The 10,685-nt window shown below is 39.0% G+C and overlaps 1 protein-coding gene across 1 annotated transcript; it reads left to right on the top strand.

Moving 5' to 3' along the window:
• The first annotated feature begins 1,617 nt into the window (after nucleotides 1–1,617).
• On the top strand, nucleotides 1,618–5,282 carry mpv17l (MPV17 mitochondrial membrane protein like). Its single transcript, XM_037791182.1, has 4 exons — nucleotides 1,618–2,152; nucleotides 3,138–3,208; nucleotides 4,166–4,195; nucleotides 4,384–5,282. Exons 1-4 carry the CDS (start codon nucleotides 1,846–1,848, stop codon nucleotides 4,597–4,599), a joined length of 624 nt encoding a protein of 207 aa, XP_037647110.1. The 5' UTR covers nucleotides 1,618–1,845; the 3' UTR covers nucleotides 4,600–5,282.
• The last annotated feature ends 5,403 nt before the right edge of the window (nucleotides 5,283–10,685 follow it).

The following is a 10,685-nucleotide window of genomic DNA, read 5'->3' as shown; positions in this document are numbered from 1 at the left end:
GCAACATCAGCAAACAGAGTGAAACACAGGAGAGGTAAAGATATACAAAAATTATAAAAACAATAATAGAGATATAAAAGATACAGAGTGAATGGGTGAACATAGTGTATACAGTCCGTCAATAAATAAATGTAGTATGTGCAATAAATAAATGTAATATGTGCATATGTGCAGTCTATAAAGTGGTATATAGGATGTATAGTGTAAAGTAAGTGTAAAAGGCGCCAGTGGTTTGAGTCCAAGATGGTTGCAGATAGTGCATGTTAGAAGGTAGATAGTGCATGTTTAAAGAAAAATAAAATTTAAAATTTGTAGATTTCTTTACATGTACATGTATATTTCAACAGAAATAGTGTGTAATAACAAAAATAAATCAAATATGAAATAAGAAATTCACTTACAAGATGCACACAACATGGCTGGGGCCAAAAAGAGAGCACAAATGGAGGAGGGCAGCATTTATACAGCCTCTCATAAAATGAAGTAATCCCACCTGAGGGGGTGTGTCCTTTCCAGGTAGCAGACCACGCTTATTGCGGGTTTTTCGGGCATGGCAGATCTGACAGTGCGGTGACTGACTGACTGACAGTGCGTCATGACGCAGCTCTCAGTGACGCATAACGTCTGACGTCTCAGTGACGCAACACGTCAGACTGGCCCTTGACAATCCCCTCAGATTAGCGCTTTGACCCTCAGGATTTGTTGGAGAGACACCTGAGAGAGCGACACGGCGAGTGAGAGCAGACAGAAAGATCTAGATTAATATTTATATTCCACTGGAGCCTTTTCCACAAGCTCCTCCATATAGCCTTTAAGGATTTGGATGCATTTTTACGCACATAACTCCAGGACTTTAGAGGATTTCTCTCCAAAGGACCAAAGTGGATATATATAAAGTGTGTGATATTCCTGCAGCCGGTGGAACCATCTAATCCCTCTCTGATTACTGCACAGATGGATTGCGTCGATGGATTGCGACCAGGACCTACACTGTTAAGAATTTCCCAGTAAAATAACAGTAAAGAACTGGCAGCAGGGTTGCCTTTATGTTACTGTAAACTTAACATTATTATATACTGTCGCTGAAATTTACAGTTTTGTACTGTTAATGAAAAATACTGTTTTTTTTTTTTAAATTAATTTCACAGTATTTTACAGTTAATTTACTGTTTAAAGATACATTATATAGTTGTTTTTCCACCTTTCTTTTACATTATCTTACTGAATTGTTTTAATGCACTATTTAGGTTGTATTTTTTTTTACATACATTTTAATAAACATTATTTTTTGCCGAGATGAATAGATTTAGCAGGTTACAGACATAGGAATAGTCACACTGAATACAATTTAAGGCACTTGTTAGGAAAAAGGTTATAATAGACTTGTTGACACTTTTTCCCAAAATGTATGTCTATAGCTGGCTACAAGCACAGAATGCAAACCATAACAACATGTGAGTGAAGAACAATAAAGCTAATTCACAGATTTTCCAATCATGTACAATGTACAATCCTCACATGTGCAGATCAGGTCCCAGAATTAAAGAAAATACTGCATGAAACTGTTACTTATGATACTTTAGACAGTTGATCAGCAGTAAAGTGATGTTTTTTTAAGAATGCATTATAGTTCAGTTACAAAAGTTAACAGGTTTTCTTTTGTATTAACAGTAAAGCACTGTTTTTAGCAATAAAAGGTTAATACTGTTGAAATCCTGCTGTAATTTAACAGCAATTGTTTAGAGTGTGACGTCACATCAGTTTAACCGCTATGCTCGCGTCTTGATTGCTTGTATTGAAGCCTTCCAGCATCACTTTGGACTCCAGCTTCTTCTTCTCTCCAGCATGAGGAGAGCTGTGCTCAAAGAAGCAGCCAAACGCTTCCCCTGGCTGGCCAATGTCACTCTGTACGGCTGCTTGTTCGCAGGCGGTGACCTCGTCCATCAGCTCATCGCTCAGAAGGAGCGCATGGACTGGAAACACACTCGCAACGTCGCCATTGTGGCAATCAGTTTCCATGGAAACTTCAACTACTTCTGGCTGCGAGCCCTGGAGAGGCGGTTCCCTGGGAAGTCCGCCGGGATGGTTTTCCGCAAACTCCTGCTGGACCAAAGCTTCGCGTCGCCTTTGGCCACCAGTGTCTTCTACACGGGTAAGTAAGGTGGCCTGACTGCAACTCAGCGAATCCACATCTAATGCAAAGACAGTTTAGAGTTTGATTAAGCAAGGCACAGTGCAGACACACTCTGTGAATATCACACTCAATGAAAATCACCTGATGCCAAAAACATCCAAATATCTAAATCACAAATTGTTTTTTTACCCCATGTCATCAAGGCGGATTAATTATGACATATCACACCCTACAATCGTAAAAAAAAAAAGTAAATACACACAATCAGGTTATTTTGCTTCTTATTAAAGGGACTGTTTGTAACTTTCAGAATTGCTTGTTAACAGCGACACCTGTGGCCGTTAAGTCAACGAAAGTCAGCGTCGGGCTCGCGCTTGTGCTCGCTCTACATAGACATGAACGAGCATCGCTCAAAACAGTGAGGCAACACACATCAGCTAAAACCACAATATCACTCTATATTTCACCTGCTTGGCAGTAATGTTAGCTGACCAGACGAAGGTCTCTCCATGAATCAGTGCTGATCCTAGTGTTGGCTTAAGAGAAACGTTATCGTCTCCGACCGGCACGATAACGTTACTCGCTGCGGAGTCCCGTCACTTCACAAAACATGGGAAACCTCTGTTGGTCTGGAGGAGCTGCAGCATTTATTTCTGCACAAACGTCCACTGTACATTCACTAGATATTCTCAGAGCTAAGCTAACACTTCTGCAGTGTGTAGTGTGCGCGCATGCACGTCTAGAGGTGGAGCGAGACAGCGAGAATGCGTGCGGTGTGTGAGTGAAGGCAAGCAGGCAGCGGAGCAGAGACTCCGGTCACACGCGAGCGCGCATGGGATCCCCACCCGGTAGATTTATACGTGTAAGAAGTTACAAACAGTTTCTTTAAGGTCGTCTCTCAGTCAAACATCATGAAGTGAGGGGTCATTACGCACGTTTTTAGATTGTGCGTAATGGCGCATATCACCCCAACCTCTGCGTAAATGTCTCCTGTGTCCTGCAGGGGTGAGCTTCCTGGAGGGTAAGGAGGACATCTTTGAAGACTGGAGAGAGAAGTTCTTCAACACCTGGAAGGTAAGGAAGGTCTCTCAGTATAGTCACCTTCCCTCCACTCACTGCTGCAAGCTCACAACCAGATTAACCCAGATTGGGTGACTGCTGCTTTTGCGCACTGGGAGCGAGTTTCAGGAGCTGAAATCCTGCCAGATGTAAATCACAGAGTCATGCTGCTGGAATTAACGCTTCATGATCCTGTAAATGTCTCATCAATGAATTCATAGTGTCCTAAAATCTTAATTTCCTTTTTAAAATTAAAAAGTTCCAGATCAGTGATAAAGATCTTGTGTCAATAATCTTATATAATAAAGTGTAATTTGTCATAATGGTGGAAAGAAGCTAAGTACTGTACCTTGTTACAATTTTATAGCCTACTCGTTTATTTTCATTTTCTACAACATCATATTTTCATTAGTTATTTCTACCAGTTACTTACTAGATTCATATGTTATATAGCCTGCTAAACCTATGATGATTTTTATAAAATATGAAGCATTTTTGTAAAACATGATTCATTACTTCGGCCTCAACCATTACATGAAACACACACACATTAATGTATCCATAATAATATTCCAATATGGCCTAGTAATGAACTCTTAAAGGTCTCATTTAACTGCACAAGTAATAATACTTATGTATAGTTATTATTATAATAACTTACTTTTGATATTTTCAATACATTTTGCTGATGTAAATTTTGTACTTTTACTTCAGATTTGAAAGCAGGACGTTTACTTGTAAAGAACTACTATTATTTAAATTAAATTTTTCTATTTAACATTTGTTGGGATATTCCCATTGAGATTTAAGATGTCTTTTCCAAGGGAGTCCTGGTCGAGACGGCATAAACCCAACCTTGATCTCCTATAATAATCATTTTACGTTAGTAAAAAGAGAGATTTGCCTGGACAGGGGTTGTGTGCTGTAGGTCCTCTGTCTTCTTCACTCATCATGTCCTATTTTCCCTTTCAGACTGGACTCATGTACTGGCCATTCATGCAGGTAAACATGAGAGGATGTTTATGTTTATAGATTAAAAAAGGAAGATATTAGTTAGAAGACCTTAACTTTTGTTCTGTCTGACTGATTATCCTACTGTACGGATGAGAAAGTAAAGCTGAAACCAAAAGAAGGCGTTTTGCTGAATATCTTTATATACTACGACGTCCTGTTTTCTTCCCTCTCCTTAGTTTCTGAACTTTGTCCTGATGCCGTTGTACATGCGGACGGCCTTCATGGGCTGCTGCGCCTTCCTCTGGGCCACCTTCTTGTGCTTCTCCCGGCACAGCGGTGATGGCACCGCCGGCGTGGCTCTGGCCTTCGTCATGGACCCCCGGAAGACCCTGGAGGAGATGCGTGAGGCCCGGCTCGAGCGGAAAAGGCAAAAGATCCAGAGGGAAAACTGAAGAGGAGGAGGAGGTGGAGGTGGAGGTAGAGGAGGAGGGTGATGATGATGCTTCTGTCTTTCAGGAGAAAAAGTCACGGGGTCATTGAAATCAAATGGGTTCAGCATGAAGGTTCTCAATACGAGTACAGCGAGATACTGTAGATCTGGATATTCATTATGTGGAGATTTTGTCCTAACAGAGGCTCCTGAGTGAAGAGTATAGGGCTCTCTGAAATGGTCCTTCTCGGGGAATCATTGGAGACATTTTGCTCCGGACTAAAGTGATGGATGGAACGAACAACACTAAAATGGTTAAATTCATTTACAGGATGTAAGGTCTGAAAGCTCATATTGTTTACAGTTGGAGTGATGAATAAATGATGATATGCCTCCAAACCACAAAGGTTTCAGTTGAAACGTGGTTGGACTTCAGATCTGCTGTGATGGAGAACCGTTTGGTTGTTGTTGGTTTGATGTGAGCCCACAGATCAGTGAAGCTCCTCAGATCAGATTTAAGGAGGCTCCATATTTCTGCTTTACACTCGCTGTGCCTTCTCTCTCGGTGACTCGACTGACCGCAGGTCTGCGAGCATGCAGTGTTTGGCTGACTGGTGATAGTCATTGGAAATAATCAATACAATGCAATATGTATATATGTTTTTGTGTGTGTACAATTTTAAATATAGTTTATTTTGGGATGCACTGATGTACATGTTGTATCAGGCTGATTACATACAGCAATCAGGAGTCTGATGTCCGAAGGTTCATCATCTGGGGAGCAAGGCTGTGCTCAGTCAGCCCGTTCTCATTGCCAGGCCGTCAAGACTGAGGCTTTGTCACGGCCATCGGCGTTTGATACCGACGCACAAGCATACTTGCCAACCCTGAGACCTCAAAAGTAGGGAGGTTTTCAAAACTATGGCGGGGGGACTTTGTTTCCTGCATTCTTTTAAAGAATGAAAATAACAAAATAACGAGAACTTGTGTGAATCTTTGGCATAAACTAATATTAAACAGTTTTTATTCATTCATTAATTTTTTGCAACTGCTTGAGTATTTCTTTCATTATTTCCAATGGCTTTTTGCCTCGCCACAAAGTTGTTTTTTTTATGCGTCGACAAAGCCCAATTTTGGGCGCTGCACGCTATGATATGCGGTGACGCGAGCAGCTCTCTTCCACCGGGAAACGACATTAGGCATAGCTGTATTGTCGTCCAGGTGGAAACAGTATAGGGCTTTTACATGCTGTACAGTCAGTGCATAGAAACAGGTTGAGACGAGTTGGGATGAGAACGTGTTGGCTCTGTAAATGTCACAATCTGCCCTTTAAAGTTTGATGGAGGCACCAGAGGAGGGTCATCAAAAACAGTAGTGGGATCATGAATGTCTACAGCAGGTTTGATGGAATCATTAGTTTTTAAAATATCTAAGTTGTCATGGACCAAAGTGAACATGATGGTGGTGCTAGATGAAAGTCAGGGGGTCATCCTCTGGAAATCATGAAGATTAAAGGTGCTATTGATAACATTGATAACTTTCAGCCACCAGATAAAAATGTTATCAATAAGACCTTTAACAACAGTTTCATTTTTTTTTTCTCATTGTCAACATATCCCGTGAAAAGACCAAAACCAACACTGAAATATGAAAATATTTATTATAGTAAGTAAATTATGTACATAATGCTACAATATAAACACAATATATTTAATGAAATATGAGTAAGTACTAAAATTGATAAATAAGAAAATGAGAATATAAGAAATATGAAATATGTACAAATATTTACATTAAGACGTGCAATATATAGCCTAACAAATAACAACAGTGCAAATAAGTAAATACAAACTGCTGAGAAGTGGGATCTATTAAATGTGTTAAATATAAATGCCAGGAAATAAGAAATAAGAAATAAGGAATGAGTACAGAATACAGTATAAATGCAGTATTAATGACAGTATTGCACATCAGTGGGATATTAATTTTCATGTAAACAGCTTAGTAGGAATATTGTCTTTATTGGAATAAGGGTATATACTATATATATATCAGTAATCATCAGCAATCTCCTAAAACAGCTGCTCACTGTAGTTTTTATCAAACAAACAGGAGGAAATAGTGCATTTGTTGGGGACTATTTTCAGCGGCGTATTAATCCACATGTGGTGCTCTAGTGAGTGTGTGTGTTCATGGTGATGAAGGAACAACATTAATGTGTTTTAATGGAGCTCTATGGATCAGAGGAAGAAGATAAGTGTTTGTGGGTCTTTTCGTTGGATTTTGTTCATTATGATCATAATGTGTTATTACCATCAGTGCATCCTGCTTGTGTTGTGTTGTCTCCTAGTTTGACCTGTGTAGCTACAGTATGTTAATCCTGTCCTCTTACTTGAAACATCACATAGGTTGCCATCAGCCCAGAGACCTTATCATGTAACATGTCACCCATCCAAACCAGACCCATCACTCACTTTCATTTAATCATCTCTTAGTGAAGGATTTGAGACTTTTATTATTTATTTATCCATAAGACATTAAAGAGAATTGATTTCTGAATATACAGTACATTTTTTATTATACCAGAAGTGAAAAACTGTGTTATATTATACTTTTATGGATAAATTGTACCTGTCAGAGAGGACCAAGTTTATACAGACATTTAGAGGTTTGGACACAGCCCTTCTGTAGATGAGCTTTAAGTGAATAACAACATAGACGTTCTGTTTTTCCATGTAGGAAACCAAATAAAACCTTAAAGAAAATTCAATATTGTTCGGAACTTTGTGTGAAAGATTATGATATTGTGAGCAAACTGTGATAACCTGCACTATTTTGTTGCATTATTACTTTGATATTTTTAGAAATAGTACACTTCTTTGATCACTTTAATGTCAATTTGACAAGGGACCGGCCAGTTAATCTGAATAAACTAGTCATTTTTTTTTCTTTAGAAATCTCCTCTTTTCTGTTCAGTGCACGGTACGATGTCATGATGAGATTTGATGGTAAATTGTGTCAGAGTTAAGCCATGAACAATGAGCCTGCAGCAATGTGAAGGTGTTGAACCAGCTCTGATTAGATTAAGACTGATGGAAACAACGAGTCAAGTGAAATCAGGAAATTGTACAACAAGACTACGAGTCTACAGCCACTAGCGTCAACAGTGATTTTTTATATTATGGTATTAGTACTTCTAGTAAAGGATCTGAATACTTATTCTTTCACTACTGCTGTACAAAGACCTAAAACAAAACCTGCTCACCGACTAAATCTGGCCACCTGTGTTATTATAGCAGGAGATGCTGTATGGAAGTACAGGGCGGATGGCGATAGATGTTGTACGCCAAAAAATTGTTCCAGCATGTAACTCTCCTTGACACCACAACTTGTACATTTCTGTCTAAAAATGTGTTTTCAAACGCGATACATCAGGACAGAGCCAGGCTGGCTGTTTCTCCCTGTTTCCAGTCTTTAATGCTAAACTAGGCTAACCACATCCTGACTCAAGCTCTGTCAAGACTTTCTGAAACATGAAGCAAGGTCAGAGTGGATTGGTGTGTGTGTGGGTGTGTGTGTGGGTGTGTGTGTGTAACAGCTTTATGCTCTAGTGATGGTGCGTGTGGATTAACCAGGATCAGATATGCCCGGTTAATCCCTCTGAAAAGGACACGGTTGACCCAGTGTGACCTCTGACCCCACCAACAGGAAGTGGAATTCCCCAATCAGAGTCAAGGATGCTGTCAGGTGCTCAGACATACTGTGACACGCACTCCTTCACTAACCTTCAGAACCAACCATACTGTACTATACATCATGACGAGAAGCAGAGGAATTACAATACACACTTTTCCCATATTCAGGTCTTATAATTGAGAATAATAAATAATAAACAGTATAGCAAAATGAAGGACTGCAGATAAAAGTATAATTTATTGTAATGCTGTCTGTTTCCTGTCACCTGTTAATCACTTGATCTGAATAAAACTGATGTTTAGTTTAACCAGAGACTGCACTGTAGGTAGTTATTTAAATAACTTTTTTCAATATTTTTTTTAATCACTAGATGTAGAGATACACTATGTAGATTCAATTAACTTACGTTTATAACATCACTAAGGCATGAAGTTTCTATTCTTTCTATTCTTGACAATAAATAAAAAAATAAAACAAATAGTAACAATAGTAATACTATCTATTTTGGGTATTAGGTTTCCACAGCAGACACAGACCACAACACTGGATGAAATAATACGAATTTTCATTATTTCCAAAAAAGGAAATGAATAACTAAAAAAATAAAAAATAGATGAAATGTTAAGAACAAAATACAACAAAAAACTGATTAAAAATGTTAATAATAATGAGATATTAAATCAAAATGATTTATTTACTATGTCAAAATGCTAAACTAGTATCTTGTTGACTCTGCTGCTATTAAACACATCACACCACTGTCTATTTTTACTTCTATTCTATGTTAGTTTTTTATTATTTACTTTTTTTATTTTTAATTATTATTTATCATTAATACTGTAAGCAGTATAACAAGCTCATTCATTTGTGTATGATTATATTTGTAGTTTATGTAATTATAGCTAGTAAAAGGGTAGATAGATAGATAGATAAATACATAGATAGATAGTAACTTTATTGATCCCGAGGGAAATTCAAGTTTCCAGCATCACAGTTCCATAGTGCAAAACATGTTAGTAAAAAGGCAGTAAAAAAGTTAGTAGTGCAAAGTACAAAGTACAAAAAAATATACCAGATATAAAAATACAAGGAGATGAAGAAAACTGTTAAAACTGAATATAGTGCAGAGTAACAGCTGTCATACAGGACTATTAAAAAAGTGACTATAGTTCAGAAGAGACTGTTAAAATTAGTATAGTGCAGGGTAACTCCAGTAGCTTAGTCTATGAGTGCACTGTGTACATTATTATCTGGACACATAATAACACATTAATTAACTAACCACTACTCCAAAATGTACCATTTTATCCCGTTATATATTAATATCATATTTCCGACAGTACCTGAAGGCATCACCGGCCTCCTGGTAATCCATCACAACGTCTAGACTGAAGACGCCTCTGACACTGATATCACTCCTCTGATTGGTCAAGGATCCTAATCCCGCCTACAAACATTTGATTGACAGACAGTCCGACTAATAGGAACAGGCAACAAGGCTGACATCTAACTTGTGATTGGTTGAATCGGTCTGGACAATATGAATGGCAACTTGTATTGTAGTGATGGGAATTCCGGCTCTTTTTAGTGAGCCAGATCATTTGAGCTCAACTCACCAAGAAGAGCCGGCTCTTTCGGCTCCCAAACGGCTCTTCGTTTTACCACTTCTGCCTTTTATAATTCAGCCAAATTTAGCTCTGTACTGACCTATGATTAGTATGTGTGCACATACATCACTTAAATTATTCAATATAATTATACTAAACCTTATAATTTCCAGAATATCATAATTTTACATGCTGCTTCGTTTCTGATTGACACTCATCTTGTCTGCTATTCGTGCACCATACTCCTCTCTCTCTTTCTCTCCTCCTCTCCGTCCTGCTCTGTACCTGTTGACCGCCAGCTCGCCGCGCACCCCCGACTCTCCCTGCTTGATGGTATGATCCTTGTCTGTCATCACCTGATTGGTCGCATGGACATCATTAACACAACATTCAGTCACAGTCAGTGCATGGAGTGCCCGTGGCGCGGAGAAGATCGTCCTATCATTCTGCCTTGAATTAATTAAAGGGACTGTTTGTAACTTTCAGAAATCTTTGTTAACAGCGACACCTGTGGCCGTTAAGTCAACGAAAGTCAGCGTCGGGCTCGTGCTTGTGCTCGCTCTACATAGACATGAATGAGCATCGCTCAAAACAGTGAGGCGATACACGTCAGCTAAAATCACAATATCACTCTACATTTCACCTGCTTGGGAGAAATGTTAGCTGACCAGATGAAGGTCTCTCCATGAATCAATGCTGATTCTAGTGTTGGCGTTTCCTGCTTCAGCCTCCCGACCGCGGTCAGAAGGAACATGGGAGACACAGGCACACGGTCGAAGACGATAACGTTTCTCGCTGCAGAGCC

This window comes from Sebastes umbrosus, chromosome 14 (assembly GCF_015220745.1).
Source record: "Sebastes umbrosus isolate fSebUmb1 chromosome 14, fSebUmb1.pri, whole genome shotgun sequence".
Lineage (NCBI taxonomy): Eukaryota > Metazoa > Chordata > Actinopteri > Perciformes > Sebastidae > Sebastes > Sebastes umbrosus.
This window is presented reverse-complemented; position numbering and strand designations above follow the sequence as displayed.